Below are 25,799 nucleotides of genomic sequence, written 5' to 3'. Positions count from 1 at the left end.
CCAACAATTTGTTTAATTCTTTATTAATTACTTGCTTCTAAAATACAGCATTAATGAGGGGTGGATATTTGACTTCTATCACCGTGGTTCAAACTCCCAACAAAATTTCTGAATGTCAGAGCTTTTGTCGCATCATCGTTTTACTCTTAATTAGCAGCTCGTTAAGTGTCATTAATCTGTATAATTAAAGTAAAATTCATAAAATATTACAGCAGAACTATTAATAAGTCCATTCAAATACATCTATTAACCACACAATATTAAATTATTAAAAATTTCAAGTGGATCATAGTTACAGTACCTATAAAAATTCATTTTTCCCATAGAGATTACATTGTACCGTGTCCGAAGATCCGTGTCCGTGATCCTCCCACTTTGCACTTTGTTAACTTATTGGTCCGTAAAATTAATTAGCAATGTCATATTACTTATCTTTTGGTATCATGTTCAAGCAGAATAAATTAGCTTTAAAATGAATGTAAACTTGAAGGATTGTGATGCTGTCTTCATAGTTTAATTAAAGAGAAAAGTTGAAATTTTCAGTCAAAGTGTCACACCTCCCACTTTTCCAGGGTCCCAAGTCAAGACACACGGCCATAGTCTAATGATTTCAAAATGCATTGAATTTGATGCATTTTGAAATCATTAATAGAGTATGACATGAATACAAAGTATCAATTTTCATATTAAAAATACAAAATATCTTGAATTTTTTTTTTTTTTTTTTTTTTTGCAATTTCAGGTACCCGGTTACCCGCCCGAAAAATGCGCCGGGTACCCGGGTACAAGATTACCCGAAAATGCCAGGCCTACTATTTGTAAACATTGACGAAGTCACACGCAATTTGGTTCGAAGTAAATCAAGTACGCCGAATTCTTCACCTATTTCACACGTGCGAATCCGATGTTTTTCTCTCCATTAAGTTGATACATTATGTGAACAATGCAAATTATATGTGAAAAACTACTACTGTACTGTATAAGCATTTTAATGAATAACTGTACTTTCGAACCGGCACGCATTAAAAAGCGTGGACTGCCGAGTGTGACACGCCAAATCAAAATGCGAGCCCTGGGCATCTGGCCAGGGTGATGGACATTTGTGGGTATTTATTTTGTAGGGGGGTGAGGGGTGGGGTGGTAAAAGGTAGAAAAAAAAATTAATTTAAAAAAAGTAAGTTGTTGCAATTTTATTTACTGTTCAAAACATCTCCGGTTGGGTGGTGGAGCAGCCGTTATAAAATAAGGCTCTTATAAGGTACCGGTACTCAGGGTTATTTAGTGACTGTGACATTTTCCTAATTTTAAATATCCCCCTCTGCTAACACCAGTGACGAACATGTAGCATCATCTACATGTAGGGGCAGTGGCACCGGGGGGTTGTGGCACACATGCCCTCAAAAGGATATGAAATTTTGGAAAATGGCTGGACACAAAATTTATTGCTTTACATTTGACCGAGATAATTAATTTCATAGCAAAAGGCGTATATCTGAATTGGGCTTATCTCAACATGTACATGTACGTATCAATCGACTTTTAGCGCGACTATGCATAACAAAAGAAACTGGTGACCACCGTTGTGAGTCAGTGGCGTGCGCAGCACATTGAAAGTGGTGGGGCCAGGTTGTTCAGTTCCCCCGAATGGAGTCTGATTAGGATGTACCTCGCAGGCCCCTGGTGGGGTTCCAGGGGGCAGCAATGTCGAATTTATATTAAACTTATTATTTATATTATAACTTTACAAGAATTTTGAAACCTTTGATAAGCTGAGTCCGGAGTACAACCTCTACTAGATGTATGGTTGATCCTTCATGTAATTATTTCGTGTAATCTAATCCTAACTCTAACCCTAATCCTAACCCTAAGCATAATCCTAATCCTAACCCTAATCCTAACCCTAACCCTAATCATAACCCTAATCATAACCCTAAACTAACCCTAACCTTAACCATAACCCTAACCCTAATTTCGTGTAAAATTACATGAAGGAATAACCAGATGTGTGCATAGTCACCCCTCTTGCTACATTATAGGGGGAAACAAGTTATAGGTCATCTCCTTAATTTTAATTAAAAAATTAAATGCCCTGCCAACTGCTATTTCAAAATATGTTTGGCAGAATGATTCAGAATCATGGCTATTATGTAAGCACAGACTGTGATGTAACTTGTAAGCAACGGTTACATTGTACTTGAACTCCCTCTACCAATGCCTTAGTATTAGGATGGTATAGTCATTCAGGTTTATTGTTAACCCCAGGGTCAAAGGCCTGGGTCAAAGGTTACCACAGGGGTTAGAGTAATAGGATTAAGGATAGGGGTTGAGTGAAGCTACATTTTAGCTAAGCTTTAAAATGCACATAAATATACAGGTGATTAGGGAACAACCCAAAAGATTGATGACATCCTATCAATAAAACTAGTTTCCTTTGGGAGGAAGGGGTTTAAGTTTTGATAAATTTATATATGTTTCTCTTATGCCCCTGAAAAGGCTATTTTGACCCACTTTCGGTTTAGGCCATTAGGAAGGGATGTCATCACCTCAAAATCAAAACAAAGCTAGGTATATGTTTATAGGGGAGTGTTTTGGGTTGTTCCCTTAATTTGTTACAACATTTGCAAGTCATTTATTTCAATCAGTTTGAAGCAACCCATACACAATGAATGATTGAGGCAGGTACATGATGTAATTCAATTAGCTCGCTGGCTGCAAAAGAAGCGCAGTCTACAGAGTTGCAAATTTAATTAGACATGATAATAAAGCTTATTGACAGGATGTTTGAAAAGCAATTTATTTCAAGTAAAAGTGGATTAAGGGAACACAATGCAGGGGTATATTGATTATCATCCTGTATAAAATTAGTAACATTAAGACAGTGTAATTTAGTAAATGGTAGGCTAAAACTGCTCAGCTTGATAGGGTTGTTCTAACTTGGTAAATTCTTGAGATAAGAGCAGTGGCGACGTGGGGGGACATTTGCCCCCCCCCCCCAATATTTTTCTCGTCTCCCCAGTTTGCCCCCCACTTTGAAAGCAAAAAACCCAAATAAACACAAATTTACACAAAATTCCCCCTTTTTCCCCCTTTTCCCCCTGAAATTCACTTTGCCTCCTCAATGCCCCCACCCCCAAAAAAATCCTGGTGCTGGCACTGGGTAAGAGTTTTAAACACAATATAGTGAGAAAATAGTGGAATAGATATTACCCTTTGACATTGTACATAGTTGTACCATAGGTTTGTTGTCTTAAATTCTTAAGTTGGAGGGGTTAGTATTTGTAAATTTGCATTTTGATTACAATTTCTGATGGTCTAGTGATCTGTAAACAATAAACATGGAGAATATCTCACATTGAAATTGAACCCCTGTATTTGGATTTAAAGGTAATCTTTAGGGCCTAGGGCCTATATACATGTATCTGCAAGTTGGGAACACATCCATAGCTGTCTTTAATTTGTTTTCAGATATTAATATTCATTACAATTCACTGCACAATACGTACAAACATGGCATAAAAACAAAGTGCAGAAGGGAAAATCAGATAGATACTGGTAACTAATTTGAAGAGCTCTATCCCTCACAAGTTACATTACAAACTACAAAACAATTTACAACTACAATGTTACATATATTTTTTAAAATAATAACAACTTTGACATATGCCTATTAAAAATTAGCAAGCAAGTTCCTTTTAACCATTTCTAGAAAACAAAGTAAGCCAATTGAAAACAATACAGTACCGGTACACGAATGGCCCACATATAGTGCTGAAACCCGGTTGAAACAAATACAGAGAAATTTTTTATAGATAAAATATAAAACGCTAACCTTGGCCTTTGGATGAGCAAATGTAATTTTAGTCCTACTATTCTCAAAAACTAATAAATGAAGTAGAGATCAAGGTTTTCAATCAATTTGGGATTATTTTGTGTAATAATATTGCAATCTGCAATCTGCATTGTGAATTTCAATGATGGGTTTTTAAATCTCATGCATATTCCATTTTGCTAGAGACGGGATTAAAATATTAATCTATTCTTGTTTCAAAGTAAGCCTATAGAAACAGGGATATATAGATAATTTGCAAATCAGGGATAGGGGACAGGAAGTATGAAGTAGATTTATAACAGAAGTACTACATGTAGCTGGTCAACAAGGTCAGGAAGTAAGTAGAGGAACCTTAATAATCAGTCAACCTTTCAGCAATACACCTTGGTTTCTTTGAAATTATTCAAAAAGTGAGTGTTGCTTTATATCATGCTTTTTAGGCCAAGGAAAGTCGATTTTGAGTTTCCCGTCACCCGCCCTCACTTCATTTTTTGACCCTCACTTGAATTCATTATTGTGATTTTCCAAAAAATACCAATGAAAACTGGTTATATTTGCAAAAAAATTATGAATATCCCTTTATTTTTTATGGAAAAATCAAAATCAAAACATACATTTTGCTGTCAACCTTGCAGACTCTTTGTAATATACTTTTGAATCTCATTTGGGCAGTGTTCGATTTACCACCTGCATACCTGCACCAGTGCATGTAACATTCCCTCTGTGCATGCAGCTTTTCACTACCTGCCTGCACGCGTGCATGTACGATTTTAGCGCTAGCGATATGACAAGGCAATATACAAAAGTAAACAAGCAGTCAGTCCGATTTGGAAAACCCAATCTATTTTTAGCGCAATATCCTGACTTCATTAGAAGGGCTGGCGCAAATCGCGCAATTGACAATTCCCGATACCCCTATCACGTGAGAACTGTCACTTTTTTTCATTGACTTCCCTAGTCTCCTACACAGCCAGTTTGCGTCGGTCTGATACTTGTCGATCCTAACGAACATTCGAGATAGCCACATACAGTCTGGCCCAAGACTATGACTTCCCTTAGAGGGGCTAGCGTAATGTGACATCATCCACCAATTCCCGATACCCTCGCACATGTAGAAACTGTCATTTTCATTTCATTGAAAAAAAAGAACCGGAATTTAAACCGTGGGAAATATTTGTTTACGTACGGAAAATAATCATAATAATGTCCAGCAAAAAAGGAAATAGCTCAAAAACACTGGCATCATTCTGGAAATCGTGCACCTCATCGGCGACTAGTTCTAGAACAGATGAAGCCACAGCATCCAGTGTTTTGGCTAAGAAATCGGCGAGTGATCGGCATAAAAATGACAATGACAGTGGAGCCGGGAATATTATTACAAGCTTAACTGACAATGATCGTGATTCAATGTGATTTTATGTTTGCTTTAATTTTGGTGCATGCACACTTTTTGCTGTGCATGTAGAAATTTTGGGCTACATGCACCAGTGCAGGTAGGAAAACATTTGTAAATCGGACACTGCATTTGGGCTAAACATCTATCTTCAAGTGAGTGAGCAACAAATAACAACACATTTTACATGGGGGGGGGGGGGTGTGGGTGTGAATTCTGATCTCTTCAGTCTCCATGTTCTGACATAAAATCATACCTATTATAGTATATACCGGCAGGGTTCCCACCAGTTTTGGGGTCTTTTTGCACAGTAAAATTTGAAAGATTTTTGGGTAAACTTCTGTTTCCTGTTGGATCTGTGGTTGCGTGTGGGTGTATGGAATAAAAATAAATTACCCTTGTAACTGTTTTGAGTGAAAATTACAATTGGTTAGCGATTATATTCCAATAAAGTATTAAATTTCCACTCAATTGGTTAACCTATCCTCCCCATGTGTATCGTAAATTACCAAATGGTGATGGTAGATCACATGGTCTGCCGCTTTAATCAGTCCGCTAGGGAGCTATTACCGGGGCTATTACCAATATCATGGCAGGGAGAAACATGTCACATGGCTTTTCAATTCAATTTAGCAGTAACTGAGACTGGTAAGTGATTGTATTCAAATAAAATTGTCTAATTTTGGAGAACTGATCTCCTGAACTTGTGTGCAATATTGCAAGGTTGTGAGCATGATGATGATCATCGTGATCTTTGGTGAGTCATGCTTTGTGTACCTTGACAGTATACCAGTTGGTTGATCATCACTTATTTGAAGTTGTTTATTTCTGTTTATTGTTTATATTTTGTTGTTGTTGATGTTGTTGTTGGTTGGATTCACTCCAGGGCACACAGGCCATGTAGTGCCGACTGTGACGTCAGTGACTCCATGTCCATCTAACCTTTCCTGTTGTTTTTACTAAATTAGGTTTGTATTGTAATTTTGTAAACTGTGCTAGTTTAATTTAAATTTTTTTTTTTCTGTTGTTATTTTTTCAGCTGTAGTATTCAGCCATGGTACGATTACCGAATAGGGTGCAACTCACTAGACTTGAGTCCAGTCCTCGTTTACAGGGTTTAGGGTTGAGGTAGGGCAGTCTTGTAATAAGACTAGTAGAGTTGCACCCTATTTGGTAATCGCTGTGCAACCATTTTTGGCTCTTAGCGGAGCTAGTGAGCCTTAGTCATTGTAGTCAGTGAGGACTGTATTTTTGCTACAAATTTTGGCCACTTGCGTTCTTGCTTTTTATGCTAAGGTTTCTTTTGTTAATGATATTTGGCTTTGAAATTACATTCCAAGGTTTGCTTAGTTATTTAGCAATCGATTGCACTCCTTTAGAAGTGAATTTGGGGTGGGGAAAGTACTTATTTTGAAGTGAGAAAAGTCAAAAGTCGTCATGAGAAACAAGTCATTTCTATCGTTTTGCTTGGTTCCTTGTATGCGCTAGAGATTATTTTGGTCTGAGTAATTTAAGTTGTGAGATCATGGCGGGAATTGACGGATTGCACTATTTTTCTTTGGGAAAGTGACCTTTTATCATGAATTTTTGCGGTGATCTCACATGGATAGAAACGTGATTGGATGATTCCTTTGTCCAGATTGTTTATTGAGTTCTCGGGAGTTTTGTTTATGGGACAACACTTCAAAATATTTAGAGACCAGCGGCGTAGTAATTTAATTAAATGAACGCTAAATAACCAGGGTTGCCAAAAAAATTCAGCCCGAATCGCAGGTCAAATAATCGAAAAGTCGCCCAATTTTTTTTCTTTACCCTTTGTATTCTATGGGGCAGGAAATTGTCCCGGGAAAATCTTCAAAAGTCGCCTAATTGGGTTACCAAATCGCGGGTTTGACAACCCTGAAAACAACGGCTCGACAGCGAAGGTCACATCTGGCTATTCATTATCATTGTTTGTCTGGCACGCTTTCTACAGCGTGGGTTGGGAATTCTGAAAATCTGTAAAAATTACAATTTTGCGGAATATAGGGTGGGTTTCTAAAAAGCGTGTGAGCAATATATAATTATAAAGCGTACGGGTAACGCTACCAATTGAAAAAAAAATATAATAAAGTAATTTGATGATCTGTTGAAAAACATTCATATTTTCTTCATAAATCTGGAAAGAAAATGTCAAAAATTAATTTGCTGATGTTTTCAATTCATACGACGTCACCTGTAGTAGAATCGACGCTACCGTGAGTTTTATGAATGAATATAATTTTCAGTCTCTACATCAGCCGCTTTGGCCGCTTCGCTCACACTAGAAGTGGAGCGATCCGAACCACAGCGGCCGTGTAGAGAGTATAGACTGACGTATTCATGTATTCAGGATCTCACAGGTATCTCAGCCTTTTGCCCATTTGCCCATGTTTTACTTTATGATAAACAATCTAAAGTCGTATCTTTTCGCAGGTAGTAAATTTAACTAAAATGACATAGTCTCCATAAAAGCTTCCACGGAATATAGAACAGAAATGGCAAAGACGCCATGGAAACTCCTACAGAAATAGCTAAGTCGCCACGAGAGTGATCACGTGTATGAGGGCGGTATAACAAGTCCATTTTATTTTACGCCGTGGTGACTTTGTCATTTTTGTAAAAGTAGACACGGTAGTCTATTGACCCAGTCGCTTAAAACGTATTAAAATCGTATTAATACTGGTTGCTCTTGCTCATTATAGTCTTCAACATTCAAGAAAATAATGTGTTATTAAAAAATTGTCTGAAGATAAGCGGGCCTGAAGATAAATAGTAACACATAATTGACAAAAATTGTTAAGTTAATTCATGTATAAACTGAAGGGACTTAATGTGTTAATATTGGCAACATTTTTCAACTTGAAAGGGATATACTCTTATTTGCGTAGAGATGAAGATAACAATATATATTATATTTACAATCGAATTTTATCCTCCTGTCGTTTACATTGCACACAATATAAATGATAGGCCTATACTTAATTATAACTTTTTTTATATCCTAATGATTAGTCATCAAAAAAAATAGGTTAGTGCTATACGCCTAATATTATAGGCCTACGTAAGATGCGTGATATATAGCATGACAAGACTACATGTATAAAAAAAAAAAGTATAAACCGACTCATGTAGGGCCATATGGCATATATAATATTGAAATAGGCTTAAGGAATTGGAGCTAATTGGACAACAACGTTTGTATGGTGTTTTTGTGGAGCCATCAGATACACCAAATTGCATTCTGAATAGGAAGAATATCCTTATGATCAAATCATTTAGATTTTTTGGGTGGGTGTAGTTCTGAACTGGCAAGAAGCAGTTTATGTTCACTAAGTCATCTGACCCCGGCCCACGAGGCTCCCAGTGTCATCTCAGGTCAAATTACTAAAAGTGTCGTGTGGATATGAAACTTGGTAGGTACAGTCACCATTTAGAGCCAAATTTTTGGAAGGTCACCCAGGGGTCATCTGAGGTCAAATTACTAAAAACTGTCGTATGGCCATGGAACTTGGTGGGTAGGCCCTACAGTCAACATTTAGAGCCAAATTTCTGGAAGGTCATTTTGGGGTCACCAGGGGTCTCTGAGGTCAAATTAGTAAAAACTGTCATATTGGGCATGAAACTTAGTGGGTACAGTCACCATCAGCCAGGTAATCGCGCCCGCCGAGAACCGCCAAATATGGCTATTAAACCGCTTTGTAGGCCTAATGATTAATATTATCATACCGCATGCAGTTGATAGCACCGTATTAAACAAAACTATGACTCCCAGATTTCTGATGGTATAATATTATAAGTTTTGTGGAGCAAGGGGGATGATGTCAGTGATTACGAAGTGCCCCTTTAAGATTGGCTATTAACTTGACACCAAAAGACCTATAAAGCATATAGTGAACTTAGACTAGAGTGGTAGGCCTATACCGCAATTGAACACTTAAAATGATGCTGTGACGTGAACACTGCTGGGTCTATGGCCTATACACTCGCATATTATAGCCTAATTTTCTATATTAAAAAGCATGATAGTACATACCATGTCATACATAATTAAAACTGGCTATATACCATCTTATGGCCTTGGAGCAAGATGATGATGGGGGATGATGATGTTGATTATACGAAGTGCCCCTTAAGATTAGCGATCAACTTGACACCAAAAGACCTATAAATTATATACGAGCCTGAAGAGGTACCGCAATTGAACTGCATGCTGTAGATACTGGGACTATAAGGGCATAATTATACACACTCGTATATATATATTATAATTTTCTATATATGGAACACAGCATGATACATAATTAATACCATCTCTACTGAGATAGCACATGTAAGATTGTGTAGCTTGCTATCTACAGTAGATAGCACCGATGAGGGTTTCTGGTGGTACGGTATACAATGGTACAAACTTTTTTTGAGTAAGCATCAGTGTAAAAAGCGTATATTCACACTAACAACAAAAACCCACACACCCCACACATGTAGGCCTATACCTGCAGACCCCACGTTCATCAACTATATCTTCAATGTATAGGGCCTAATTTATAGCTTTTGTATTTGAGCGCAGAATTCAGAAAAATAGAGTTTGAACTCACTTTACATTATATTACACCCATGGCGACTTTGTCATTTTGGTAAAAGTAGACATGGTGACTTCCCTATTTTGGTAAAAGTAGCCACGGTAGTCTATCAATCCAGTCGCTTTGAAACGCTTGTTGAAAATCGTAATGCTGGTTGCACTATTCGAATCCTCGAAACTACTGTTTTGTGCTTAACGATAATTATACATTATATTTTATCATTGCTGTTTATAATGTTGTTAGTGTTTGGTGGTGGTGGTGTGTGTGTGGGGGGGGGGGTGTTTGGGTTTTTTGGGGTGGTGGTGTGGTGATAGTCTATCATTCATATATAAGTTCATTCATTCATTCATTCATTCATCCATCCGCTCGTTCAACAATACATTCATTCATATATTCGTCTCAGATTCATTCATTCAACAATTCATTCATTCACTCCTTCATTCAATAAAGATACACATCTTGTAATCTTTATAAGATTGTAAATCATTATTTTATAAATTCTAATACTGCCATACTGGAACTATAAAATTTGCAACTCACTTTGCTCGTGTTGCGTCCGAAAACTTCGGATTTCATCAGGCATCTGATCGGAAGCAACATAGCAAAGCGAGTTGCAAATTTTAGTTCCAGTATTATTACTACATTGTATATAGGCCTAGGCCTAGATTGAATATAATTATAAAATAATGTTTTGAACTACTGGATGAATAATCTACACCAAGATATTGTAAATCATTATTTTCTATTAATGTATGCAGTGCATATTTTAATAATTAGATGTCGTAAAAGCCTATCCTATATTTTGCATATTATCATATCATATAGGCCTAATTATCTTCATCTAATTATATCCCCCAATTGTTCCCGTTGTTTGCGTGTACAAACGGACATTTGCATATGAGCCGATCACATTGGTCAAGTTGATCATACTTCCTGGATTCCGACCACTTCACTAATTATCCTCTATTATTTAGTCATACGTTTTTATTTCAGTAGATATGAACCAAACAATATTATTGAATATTATTAATAATAGAATTATACCCCCGCTATTGTTGCTATTGTTTATGCATATAGTGCGGCATTTGCATATGAGCTGATTACCTTGGTCAAGTTGATCAAATTTCCTGGTTTCCGACCACTTCAAATCATGATACTCTATAGTTAAAAGCTCTTAGCCTATATCAGTAGATATGAACCAAACAATATATATTATTGATAATCGAATTATATCCTCCTATTGTTGCTATTGTTTATATAAAATTTGCATACTGAATCACGTCACACTTTCTTGATTGTGACCACGGACCACTTTATCCTCCATAGGCTATAATAGACATATAATAAGAATAATTATAATACTATATAATATAATATAATATAATATAATATAATATAATATAATATAATATAATATAAAATATATATAAAATATAATAAAATATAATATATAATATATAATATAATATATAATATAATATAATATAATATAATATAATATAATATAATATAATATAATATAATATGATATATTATAATAATACAAATTATGACATGAAAATGTAATACAAGGTGAGATGTGGATACTAAATCATTAGAAAAAAACATTAATGAACCTAACATAACTTGATAATGGAATATACTATACAACCTCAATATGTAGGCATATCATGATTATATGAAACTGTTAAGTTAAGGGATCTAAAATGAGCGTTTATTATGTTTTCGATAGTATTTTTGTGGCACATGAGAGCACCTCAGACCTATCGAATTGTATTCTGAATACGAAGCATGTCTTTCTGATATCAAATAATTTTCATTTTTTTTAATTTTTAATATAATATAAATTAAATTACAAATTATAAAAATTTGATATGATATTTATCGAATTTTTGATATATAACAGTCCTCAAAGTAAATTATATAAATCTAATGATATATTCTTAAAGTGTATGTAGCAGGGAGGAAAAGCCGACGGTCAATTGAAAATTTTGACCTTTCATATTGAAGATATGGATTTTTTCCCAAAAAGACCTAATTTTTTTTTGGTGTTTTGGGGAAAAAATCCATATCTTCAATCTTAAAAGGTCAAAATTTTCAATTGATCGTCGGCTTTTCAACCCACCTACATACACTTTAAGTATAAATCATCAGATTTACTTCAAGTACTGTTAAATATCAATTTTAATGATTTGCCATGATGTGTATTAAATTGCGAATTTCAAAATTCAAAATTATTTGATATCAGAATGACATTCTTCGTATTCAGAATGCAATTCGATATGTCTGATGTGCTCTAATGTCCCAAAATAAATACTGTCCAAACGTTCATACCCCAGCCCTTAAGTAGGCCTACAAAATACCGTTTATAATAGTGAAATAATTATACTCATAATCAAGGTTTAGGCTATGCAAGGCCTATACCGTATAGTACGGTATGTAAGCCTTAATATATTTTGGGCAAATATTTGTGCAAAATACGACACTTTAAAATAGTAGGCCTATTTTGTTTAGAATGTTTGCATCAAGTTTTCAAAAATGTTTTTGAGTGTTATTTAAACGATTTTATACCCTTTATAAAACCGGACATTTTAACGTTTTTTGTAAAAGTGTGTTTGTTGGATAGTGTACTAGGCTCAAATAATCATGGGTCATGAACATTGGAGTCGCCAAATCCCGGTGCGTCTCTGTCTCACGCCAAGCAATTCCAAAAAGTTGACATGTTATGAGGCCCAAAAGTTTCCATAATTCCAGGGTTCAGACCAACCTTAAAAGGATGCACAAAGGATTGAGGTTTGGTGTGAATTTACTTTAACAGCAAGTAACAGGATTTGATCAACTTTGAAATTCCACCCCTGTATAAGCAGCCATTTTGGATTTATGCAAATTAGGTACTGTTCCACTACTTGGATTTTCGGGGACTTCTTTAATAATAATGTTTTTTGAAATGAATGGTGATTAAATGGATTCTGTTGCAATTAGTGATGAGTTAACCCCTTACTCATCTTAATTTGATTGGCCTACTAGACCGTGTTCCAACCAGCAAGTTTGCGTAAAAGTTGACAACCAGCTAATTTTTTTTTAAATTGGGTATACTGAATTTGATTCAATTGTCTGCCAGGCAGAATTTTGAGACTGTGACCCTCAAAAAGACCCAATAGGATAGTATATAGGGGGCAAATTTGATACCAAGAACACTTTCCAAGATGTCAAATTATTCATCCATCCCAAGGATCCCAGAAATGTTTGTGCGCATACAATCTACAGTTAAGAAGTTATGGGACACAAAAGGTCCAAGTTCGAATTGCTTGTTGTGAATGGGTCCAAAGTTGCTCCAACTTGAGTAAAAATCAAGACAAATTGTTCATCTACAATCAAGTGCAAATTTGCTGGGACACTTTCATAGTTCAATGACCCTCCCGCACCCCTTATTCAATGTTGTATATACCAAACGCCTCATTTTTAAAATGGCCTATTTTGCTCCAACATTGGTTGGTGGGGGAGGGAGGGGATTCGAAATAGGTTGGAAACTATACAAATAAAGTATCATATGGTGGACTTCATATGACCGGTTTTATTGAACAGATGGCGAAATATGAACAAGTGTCCCAGGGAAATTTGCACTTGATTGTAGCTTAGAGGCTTCAGAAAATGAAAAGTTTGCACTATCTACCATGTCTAGTTAGTATGTTACACGGCAAAGAGTTAAATAATGTTGGATTCAATAGGATTAAATATTTATTTATCATCTCTCTTCATAGTAACTATTCTTTCCCTGAATCACTTGAACTTGAGGAACAGTTTGCCCCCACTTTAACAAAAAACGGAGCAACTTTCATTTTTCAACCGGCCTGTACAACATGCAAATTGAATTGAACTTAGACATGCTGAGCTTCATAACTTAGTAACTATTATTATGTTCTATGTGCACAGATGTTACTTACATTTTTGTGATCTTTAGGCCCAGACGAAGATGATATGTTTTTAGTGAATTTGGAGCATGTTTTAAATGTTGTATTAAATTTTGTGCTATCGCATATTTTCTTTGAACTGAAATGCTTAAGGGGGTAACACCCCTGGCCAACTTTGTGCCTATTTTTGCATTTTTTTTTATAATTATAGCGCATTTATATCTCGTTGTTAGTGATGGCAGTGTGAAGATAAAAGTCTAAGTTAGAAAACCTTCTCACACAGACCAATACGTATGAGCTTTGAGTTACACCACCCTCAGGATTGGAATTAGATAAATGCACTGTGTAGAACACAGGATTGTAAAGTAAACTTTATAAAGCTAATGATTATGATATGTACTTTGTATGTATAGCTGGGATGAAAAGCAGACAATCAATTGAAAATTATGACATCACATATTGAAGATATACAGTATGGATTTTTTTTTCCAAAACACAAAAACAAATTAGGTCTTTTTCGGGAAAAAAATGTATATTTGAAAGTTCACAATTTTCAATTGATCGGCTTGGTCGGCTTTTCATCCCAGCTACATACACTTTAAATACATATCATTAGATTTAATATAAAGTTTACTTCAAGGCAGACTTTAGTACCCGTACTCGGGTCCCAATTTCCAATGTCCCCGGACCCGTACTCATGCCAGATTTTTTTGAACACCCTATATGTGAATTAGATATTTATATGTATAAAAGTAATGCCAGTTTTAGCCAAAGGAAATTTTACATTAAGTGCTCTGATATGAACGTTTTGACAATATTTTTTGTGTGACATGAGAGAACATCAGACATATCAAATTGAATTCTTCTGATATCAAATAATATTGATTTTCTAAGGTTTTTTCTAATTTCTTATTTTATTAAGTACTTTGAACATCAAACAAAAACAATCTTATAATAAATCATGCAATTTATTTTTATACATGTTACAGTCTTCGAGTTTTCCCTTTTTATGCCTTAAAAAGTTGTTTAAACCCCACGGAATTGCATGACACACATATTCCACTGCATAAATTAAAAGCTTGTTAAATCCTTAATTGCTTAAGTTTAAAATTAAGATTAACACTATGAAAATGCAGTTGTACTAAGTTAGATGCACCAAAGTGCAGAAATTCTTTATGCACACCAACTTCCCATTGGAATTACACAGAGCTCCTCCACTTCCTCCACCACCCGACTAATTAACTTGATTAAGCTTGCTTGTGACAACAGTCAAAGGTCAGCTCATCCAGCACCCCGTTTCCTGTTTCATTGTTATGCAAATAGCGATCGATCAGCGTGGTGACTTTGCCTGTTTGGTAATAGTTTCCGTGGACATTTCAAAAGACACCATAGCGTCCTTCACGATCGATATCCGTGGTGACTTTGTGCTTCTTGATTTTTCTTCCGTGGAGACTTTGTCGGTTTGGTAAAAGTTTCCATGGAAAGTACCGTGGTGACTTCCTACTTTTTGCTCTCATTCCTAGCTCCTTTTCGATGCAGTTGCAGTGATGCAGTTTTGCCAACATTTAATATGTCGCAAATGTTTCAGATGAATAAGAAAATCATGAGTGTTTGATAGATGAGGATAAATTCTGCATCAATTCGGATTCTGAAATGGATTGATGGCGCAGATAATGATAAAATGGACCCGAAGTGACTGTATGAAAGCGCCGATGTTCAGTCTTCCGAATTTGATAAAGTAATGCTGTAAACAATCTACAGTCGTATCTTTTCGAAAGATGATTGCAGTTTTGCCAATATTATGTCGCAAATGTTTCAGATGAATAAGAAAATCATGAGTGTTTGATAGATGAGGATAAATTCTGCATCAATTTGGATTCTGAAATGGATTGATGGCGCAGATAGTGATAAAATGGACCCGGAAGTGACTGTATAAAACGGCGATAGCGCCGATGTTCAGTCTTCCGAATTTGATAAAGTAATGCTGTAAGCTTTGGTCACAAACACTGCATAAGGGTGGGGGTTCAATTTTTGATAAAAAGGGTGTCTGTCTAAAAGTGTGGGGGAAATATAAATGGAGGGGGTTTGACCCCCTGACAAACGCTCGAAATTTGTAGCTGCTACAACTGATCATCACTATTTAATTCACTAGAATCTGTTTGTTTGTCTGTGTCTGCCTCTTCTCTCAGAGACTAGTGTAGTAGTAGCTCGTTCACGTAGTGATTCCGTTGTCCCACTGGCCTACAAAACTTAGATTGCATGGCGATCGGAGTGTTATCGTCAGAGCACTAGCATAGTAGGGAAGCATGTTCCTCAAACTTGGTGGGTGGATGCATCTTTAGTACAACAAGTCACACATACAATATTTTCTCAATTCAATTTTATCCTTTCTGGGTATGACTGATTTTGTTACCGTAAAATTTGTGTCAATTCCCGATATCACATAATAGTACCGTACACTATAAATGCACCACATTTTGTAGGCTCCAATTGCTGATTACATAAATGAGAACAACTGGTAACCAGCGGCACTGTGCAATTGCGTTGTGTGTGGGTTATGTGTATTTTATGTGTAAAATGCCTATGCGGCGCGGTGATCCACCCAAAAAACAAAATCATCGAATAGATCCCTGGTACTAGGTGCATCTTGACCCCAGCATAAGTTTGTATTGGTTAGTGGGTCAAGGTCACCTGAGGTCATCCAGGGGTCATCTGAGGTCAAATTTGCAAAAACTGTTGTAGGGGCATGAAACCGTGGGTACAGTCAACATTTGGAGTCAAATTTCGGGAAGGTCATCCGGGGTCACCCAGGGGTCATCTGAGGTCAAATTACTAAAACTCGTATGGGCATGAAACTTGGTGGGTACAGTCAACATTTAAAGTCAAATTTTGGGAAGATACTAAAAATTGTCGTATGGGCATGAAACTAGGTGGGTACAGTCAACATTTGGAGTCAAATTTTAGGAAGGTCATTTTGAGGTCATCCGGGGTCACCTGAGGTCAAATTACTAAAAACTGTCGTATGGACATGAAACTTGGTGGGTACAGTCAACATTTGGAATCAACATTTTGGGAAGGTCATTTTGGGGTCACCCAGGGGTCATCTGAGGTCATATTATTAAAAAACTGTTGTATGAACATGAAACTGGATACAGTCAACATTTGGAGCCAAATTTTGTGGGGTCGCATGTTCCTCGAACTTGGTGGGTGCATCTTGACCCCAGGCAGAACAAGTTTGTATTGGTTAGTGGGTCAAGGTCACCTGAGGTCATCCAGGGTCATCTGAGGTCAAATTAGCAAAAACTGTCATATGGGCATGAAACTTGGTGGGTACAGTCAACATTTGGAGTCAAATTTTTGGAAGGTCATTTCAGGGTCAACCGGTGTCACCCAGGGGTCATCTGAGGTAAAATTGCTAAAAATGTTGTATGGGCATTGGTGGGCACGGCCAACATTTGGAGCCTAATTTTGTAGGGTCGCACAGAACAAGTTTGTATTGGATAGTGGGTCACGGTCACCAGAGGTCATCCAGGGGTCATCTGAAGTCAAATTAGCAAAACTGTCGTATGGGCATGAAACTTGGTGGGTACAGTCAACATTTAGAACCAAATTTTGGAAGCTCATTTCGAGTCAGCCAGGGGTCACCTGAGGTCAAATTACTAAAAACTGTCGTATGGGCATGAAACTTGGTGGGTACAGTCAACATTTGAAGTCAAATTTTTAGAAGGTCATTTCGGGGTCATCTGAGGTCACCATTTAGAGCAAAATTTTTGGGAGGTCATTTCGGGTCGTCTGAGGTCAATTTAGATGAATTCTAATAGTTGCCAAGGCTTTCTATAGTTGTTGAAAGCTTCAAATACTGAAAAAAGGGGATTTTAAAATTTTGCAGAACAAATTATTCTTGCTGGTTCAGTAGTAATTTGCACAATGAATTATTTTCAGATTTTGCAACTAATAGTAATGCGAAAAAAAATAATAATGCGGAGGAGGAAGATTGACCACCGCATTGAGTTTCAAGGACCGTATTGAATATTTGTGGGGAATTTTTTCAAACTGAAGGTTTAAAAAATTGACCGACCTACCAACCTGTTGCGATTCGACTCAAGAACAATTGCTTTCCACAAAAAAGCGTGAGAGCCACAGCGCCATTGGTGCTCTTGTTTGGCTGAAGTGGATTGATTTTTACTGAAAATTTTGAAAACATTTAAAAAATGTGTTTGCAAAATTTGTTCAATTTTTTTCAGATTTTTCTGTGTTTTTATTATGGTCATTTAGCCTCTTCCAAAAAATCCTGCCATATATTATAAAATGTAATCATCGTTAATACCGCAAATAATACATTTTTTTAGTATTTAATATTTTATTTGTTTTATTTCCCCCATCCCGTCCCCTCATAGAATGTATTCTAATTTTATTCTTTGTCTGCTATCAGTGATCTAATTTATTTCAATGCATGCCCCTCTTAAATATCATGATATTAAAATGATAAAGGATATGATAAAGCTGTCTGCTAAATAACCAGTGCTAACCGCCTTAATCAGGTAAAACACTTCCTGGCTAGTCAGCCAACCAGTAGAAAATCATGTTGCCAACATTAGCCCTGTCCACAGGAGAGCTGAAACTCAAGAGGATCAGAACCCTTGAAGATTCAGTCAGGGGTTTCTGCCGACATGTGGATGCATTTAGAGGCTTGACACTCGGGAGGGAAACTAATGAACTTTGTAGAGCTATTAAAACAAAATTGAATTTCCCAGAAATTTAAATTCAAAATGTATCAAGAACACAGGAATTTCCCTTGAATTTATTTTGTATTTCTTTATTTTTGAACCTTATATTAACACCCAAACACCTAATTTCCCAGGAATCACTTTTTTCCAGGCCATGCAGGATTCTTGACCCACTCCGAACCCCCCAAATACAGTATTTAATAGGGTTGTGTGCTCAGAAGAAACTTGAAGGTTTGTGCCATGTGGACACATTCGAAGGATTCATGCAGCAGTTCACTATGTGATTGTGCAAATTTGCAAAGTGATAACCAGCCAAAATCTGTTTTTAGTGGAGTTTGATTTTCACCCAAGCACAGGGCATGGTGGCCAGTGGTACAGGCTCGTGAGTCGGAGGGTTGCGGGTTCAAGTCCAGGCGGTGCTATTGTGTTGTGCCCTTAGACAAGGCACTTTAAAACCTCTAAAAATTGTCTTTCTCCACCCAGGTGTATAAATGGGTACCGGTACCGGCTTTATATGCTGGGAAGTGGGAAGGTTCATGTAAACAGACTCGTTTAGAACTTGATCAGTTCCCTCGGATTGTGATGTCCAACTGGACAGTGAGCGCACGCAAACAGAGAAACCTAGCTCGCCGATGAGCTGCGTACTCTGTGTAGCGCTGACGTCGACATGTGCTTCAGATTGTGGATATGATAGTACGTAGCACACCTCGTATTAAAAATCTGCTCTTGTATTTAGGGTAGTGGCAGAGGCTCTATACTAGAGCTGAGACTTGTTGTGCTGTATGAGTGGTGGACTCCTACAACAACATTATTCAAGGAATCGTCTGGCCCCAAGTCGCTTCGAAGTCATGGGCATTCAGGCCTGTAAAATACAGGTGTGAACCTTTACTTACACCCAAGCACATTGGAGGTGACTCAAGGGATTCAGCTTGCAAAAGTACCATGTGGACACAGCCCTAGATTGAATTTGGATTGAATTCATACATTTGGAGGTTCAAACCCTTAGGTCCGTATGCACAACAAAAGTTAGATCAGGTCTAACTTTAGACCTGGTCTAACTATGGAGGTTAGACTTAGGGAGGGATTCCTTTAATCTTTTGTTTACTCCTAGAGAAGGGCTAAAAAAGAAAATTGTTTGATTGGCATAACAGAAAAATAAAATTGTGTACGATAAAGGCCTTGTAACTTTTTTGTTTCTTTTTTTTTTTAATTGAATTAAAAAAAAAATCATTTATTTTGCCAAAAAAAGAAGAAAAAAGTCTTGGGTCAGGCCTATTTTTATGGTCGGTTGGGTTACGCCAATCAAACAATTTTCTTTTTTTAGGTCTTTAAGTCCAAATTTAAAGTGCACCATTCTAATATTAAGCTACATTCCCTTTTAAAACAGGATCTACATAACTATAAGAATAAGGTAAATATACGTAAAAAATACTAAAAAAAGTTCCTACTTCATAGATAACTCTCCATAGTTTGACCGCTCCAAAGTTAGACCCAGTCTAACTAGATTTGTGCATGACCTTAGAGTTTGATGCCCATCTGAACACATGGCTAATATTGAAAGGAAAAGAAAGTAATTACACATCCCTGTAATTGCATATGATTCAGTCAAGCTCCTCTAACGTCATTTCGATTTATTCCTCCTTGTACACATTACAAGTAATCAGCTATGTACATTGTAAGGTATAAATCGTGTACATGTCAATGGCTTTTCCGTGTCTCTGTGTGACTGACTGAACAACTTACTGAGACATCAATAAATTCAAAAGTGCCATATGACATGGGAAACGTTTGCCTTCTAATGCAATGTCATTGCTCAACTCTGTTGTAGATCGATTGGTTGCTGATCAAATGTTTGGTGCATGGAATTGCATTAATTCTGGAAGGAATTAAGAATATAATAAAGGTGACAGTTATCGTTAAAATTACCTTTTGGAACATGCATGTATATATCGCAGTATATTATATACACGTACTACTAATATTTAATGCTTGTATAGGCTTCTAGGACATTCAGTCAGAGGTTGCATAAGATCGTGATGGATGTACATACTACATACATATTCTTTGATGTGTTTTTTATATAAATATTTTCTTATTTCACTTTATTGTTGATACTTTTTTTATAAAGGATGCTTGATACATCCAATTTATTTTAAAACAGGATTGGATTGTAAGAATTGAGAAGAGTTGGAATTTTCAAGTTTAACACAGGATTTAATTTTGTCAACCTTAAATATCGGAGGCTTCTTGAAAGTACACAACTTATTTCCACCATATCAAAAGTGGATGTTATTGTAAGAATTTGTGAAAAGGAAAAAGTTCTTGTAATGCAATGCAGGTATTGTGTAACATGTATATTTTTGGCATAGAAATAAAATACAATGGGCATTACTGAACCCTAACATAAAGGTTAGTGAAACTGAAAGTAAGCCGTAGGCACTGCCTTTTCACATGCGCAATACATTCAATTGTAAATTCATTTGTATTGCCTGATTTAATATTTTTCTGTTGCAAACTGAGCTTTTCCTGCCGAGTTACATTAATGTGCAATGCGTTGCCCACAGTCAGACGCCAGAATCTCAAACCTCATCTGTCAAGACACAGTCCTATTAAACCCATAATATGTAGTTACATTTAGTGAACTGTTCAGTTGGAAATGAGACTATTTTGTTTCATACCACATGATGACAATCTGTTGCTTGCTTGTGTGCATCCATTCATGCGCTACCTGGCATATAATAGATTTGCACTGTTGATCATGAAATCAGTTGGAGGAAGCTAGCATTACATGGACCACAGTTATCTCATCACAAATGGCAAAGTTCAATAACAAGCATAGCGTAGCACAAGTTGGCCTCAAGTATGAGTTTTTGTACCCAACATGCTCAAAGAGTCATGCTATGCATGTAGAATCCTATTGTGAATAACATAATTACAGAACTGTGTACTGACTATGAGCATATTGTAGCCGCGAGGTAGATACTCTGCTTTATCCAACATTGAGTGTATTTGATTGTTTTTGAGATGGAACAGGCTTGCTCGGTTGCTACAGGTGTGATGGGATAGGAGAAAAATTTAAACATCTATGCTATCTGTTCTGCACCTGGTGTCATTCAGGTTTCGTATGTTTTGACCTTCTACTCCAAGAGTATTATCACTGCATTGGTGTGAGGATGAAAATAATAACATCTATTCTATATAATATGGTTTCCGTTCTGCACCTGGTGCGATGTGGGTTTCATATGTGCTGACCTTTTACTTCAAGAGTATATCGTGTTTATTATAGATAGAACATTGGATCAATACTTCAGCAATGAGCATGGCTGTATTCATTACGTCAGTGTGAATAAAGAAACAAAAAATATGCTGTGATAAAAATTTCATATTTTTGAGAAAATGTCAGTTGTACACAAGTAAATTTGAATCTATTGGGTGACAAATTATAAGTTCAACAGGCAATTTTCTAAGCTGAAATTTAATTGATATTAAAAATTCTGCTATCTGCATCCTGAAATTTTCATGAATACTACACTATTTGCTATGCAATACCAGCTAGATGTTCTGGATGGAAGTGGTTGCACAAGCATGTAGCATGAAGATGGTAAAACTCAACATGATGTCAGATACACAAATAGCACTAATTGATTCTTTCTCTCTTTCAATTCGGTTGTGTGACAATTAATGTGCACTCTATGTAATTGTGAATCAATTAAATTCTCATCGGATACACAAATAACGCTAATTTGTTCTCTGTTTGTTCTTCATCCTCTGCAGATTGAGTACATATTTAAGTGAGAAGAAAGGCTATGTTTTGAAGTTATACTTCCAGCAACTCGGCTAGCATCAATCGGTCGGAAATAATTTTCGTCAACCAGGAATAGATAATCTTTGTACCAGAGGGAAAAGGGTACACCGTAAACACCAAAGTATTTGAAGAGCTTGCAGCTCGTTCGAGTCTAGACAACACACATATCATCAAGTGCAATTTATTAAAAAACAATGTGCAGTGCCAGTAGAAAAAGATGGTCATACGATATGACCGTAGGTTTCGCTAGCGTATGTTTTTCCGTGGCCTTACTTTGCACAGGTAAGTACTTGACAAGTGATGAGTGGAGTTTTAAGAGGTAATCTTACTCAATAGAAAAATAGGACAGCGGGGATGCTATTTCTATCGCAGGATTTGAGACTTAGGACATACGTGTATGCAGGCCTTATATTAAGTATGCCTGGACCAGGAGCTAAAATGAGCTCCTGGTCCCAAAGATGGCTCCTGGTCCTATAGTTTGTAACTTGTAAAATATTGGCCACACCAGGAGCCAAAACTGGGCAACCATGGGGTAAAAAAAGCCTGGGTGCCTGCTTAATATAAGCCTTTGCGTGTATGAGGGATGCGATTTCTATCGCAAGATTTGAAACTTAGGACCTGTATACATGTATGAGCATTTTCCTTCGATCCTCCTACAGAAGTAAAGAAAACAGTGATTCTCAGGTATCAGGTATGGTATCAGTTTGCTCAGGATTTAAGACTTTAACGACATAAGAGCATTTTCCTTCGATCCCGCTACAAAAGTAAACAAAATGATGATTCTCAGGATTTTAGTCGGCTTTGATACATGGATCCTGCATGGTACATGTAAGTTTTATACGTTTACATGTACAAGACACCAAAACAAAATATCAGTGAAGCAATGATGTTTTAGTCAATTCGCATCATTTCACTAATTTTAAAATATAATTTAAAAAAATTATCAAGAAAACTTTAAGGCTTTAAAAACTTTAAAAACCTTTGTTGTTTTGTGTGATATTATTTGCTTTGAAACTAAAGTTATTGACAAAAAAAAATCAACTTCTTCCATGTAAAGTAAAGTGTTTTTAGCCTGGCAGTTTTTATCTCAGACGAACAGAGGGCGTATCAAATGTAAACACATGTCAACTCATCTATACAGCGTACTTAAAAATATTATTTGCATACATTCAAATATAAGACTACTACATGTATTACTAATGTGTGAAGTAGACTATGCACATTGTGCCAATGAGCAATTGCTAAACTACACACTAAATATATTGGGTCAGTCCATATCAAAACAGATTGAGTGTACACCCACCCTCTTGGATTTTGCTCTCCTTTGGCTCAGGGGTACCTTTCATGGATCCCTAGGTGAGGTCACAAGAAAAAATTCAAATTCCATTTCGATTTGCGAATGGCGGGCAATCAAAGTTTGGCGACCTCGACCAAAATTGGGAATTTAAGGGGTCCAAATGACAAAGTGCTCTCTTTGAGGGCACTTTCTTCTTAGTGAATCAGTTGTGATCCTCTTTTGAATCTGGTCACTCACTGGCTGTGTCTGAAATACCTAATGCCAAAAAAGATAGATTTGAATTTAGTTGGGATTTCAGAGGGGGTCAAAATCAGCACTTCGTACTGTTCAATCAAATTATCTTGATTTTGAAGGACCCATGATAATGTCACAGTGCACTTATAGGTCCTAATTATGTTCAGAATGGATTAACCATATGCCAATGTCTATGAGCAATTCAAAAAAAGAGAAATTTCTAGACCCCTACAGAATTTTAGGCCACCCCTAAAGTGGTTTAGCCACAAATGGCGCTTAAATCAGCAAATTTTGACCCCTAATAACTTTAGGTGTACACCAGATATGAATTTCTAGTCTTTTGCATCTGAAAGAATGTAGTTTAATGTACTAGGAACATAAGATTTGTTTTGTATTTTTTGTGTTTTAGTATTAAGTTGACGCTTTCAAAAATAGTCATTTTTGCCTAACATACCATGCATACAGGATACAGTACACAATGCCAATTTTAGTATGATATTTTTTTTGTATTTTTGATCACTTTATAGCCATTTGTATTATTTATCCTGATATTTCAAGTTGCTCTTGAGTCAAGTAATAAGAAAAACTACTTTCTAATCCTCTGTATGGATTTTTAAGGGGTCAAAATGCACTTCCTGGCAACGATGCACATGCAAAGTACACTGTACAGGTTATGGGGTCAAATTTTCAGAATGCTCCCAATTATGTCAAGTAATATATCAAATTACTCGTATGGTCATGAGGATTCCAAAATGTATAGTTTGTTATGTGTCAGACCTTTCAGGGAGGCGCTATGACGAAAAAATGTTCATAGGTCAACGACCTTTTTGAATTCTGACCATAGTTAACAACGTCTGATTTTGGTAATTTTGGTGTCTAATTATATATGTTTTCTTGCATGAGAAATACAACTAAGCAAATTAATAAACTATACAAGGAACCGATGACCCTCTTTTGCAACATGGCTGCCAAAAGCATCCATATTGTAATAAGGAGGTCATTGGTTCCTTGTACAGTTTTTTACAAGTTGCGTAGTTGTATTCTCATGCAAGAAAAACATAATTAGACACCAAAATCACCCAAATCGGACGTTGTTAACTATGTAATAACAGGATAAATAAGACAATTTGCTGTAAAGTGATCAAAAATAGAAAAAAGGGTATGTTGAAATTGACATTTTGTACCCATAACCTGTACATTATTAGTCAAAAATTGGGATTTTTGGGACCATCAACTTAGTATCAAAACACAAAAAATACAAAACAAATCTTATGTTCCTAGTAACATTAGACTACATTCTTTCAGATGCAAAAGACTAGAAATTCATATCTGGTGTACACTTTAAGTTATTAGGTGTCAAAATTTGCCGATTTTAAGCACCATTTGTGGCTGAACCACTTTAGGGGGGCCTAAAATTCTGTAGGGGGTCTAGAAATTTCTCTTTTTGAATTGCTCATAGACATTGGCACATGGTTAATCCACTCTGAACATAATTAGGACCTATAAGTGCACTGTGACATTATCATGGGTCCTTCAAAATCAAAGATAATTTGATTGAACAGTACGAAGTGCTGATTTTGACCCCTCTGAAATCCTAACGAAATTCGAAATCAATCTTTTTTGGCATTAGGCATTTCAGACACAGCCAGTGAGTGACCACATTCAAAAAGAGGGTCACAACTGATTTAATTAAGAAGAAAATGCCTCTCAAAGAGAGCGCTTTGTCATTTGGACACCTTAAATTCCCAATTTTGGTCAAGGTCGCCAAACTTAGATGGCCCGCCATTCGGAAACGAAATTGAATTTGAATTTTTTTCTTGTGACCTCACCTAGGGGTCCATGAAAGGTACCCGTGAGCCAAAGGAGAGCAAAATCCAAGAGGGTGGGTGTACACTCAGTCTGTTTTGACATGGACTGAGCCTATTGTTATATCAGTATCAATAGTCCCTGGTTATATCATCTGTTCTGTCTACAGTAGATAGCACATGGATGAACAGCTACA

The 25,799-nt window shown here is 36.4% G+C and overlaps 1 protein-coding gene across 2 annotated transcripts in view; it reads left to right on the top strand.

The window, feature by feature from the left end:
- Positions 1-25,799, top strand: part of LOC140171590 (uncharacterized) — a 54,980-nt gene that overhangs the window by 4,584 nt on the left and 24,597 nt on the right. For both annotated transcript variants that reach the window (XM_072194871.1, XM_072194870.1), the window contains exon 2: positions 22,236-22,548. In XM_072194871.1, the coding sequence (XP_072050972.1) occupies positions 22,461-22,548 (88 nt within the window). In that variant the 5' untranslated portion in view covers positions 22,236-22,460. The remainder of the gene's footprint in view (positions 1-22,235; positions 22,549-25,799) is intronic.

Source organism: Amphiura filiformis, chromosome 15 (genome assembly GCF_039555335.1).
Source record: "Amphiura filiformis chromosome 15, Afil_fr2py, whole genome shotgun sequence".
NCBI classification, from domain to species: Eukaryota; Metazoa; Echinodermata; class Ophiuroidea; order Amphilepidida; family Amphiuridae; genus Amphiura; species Amphiura filiformis.
This window is presented reverse-complemented; position numbering and strand designations above follow the sequence as displayed.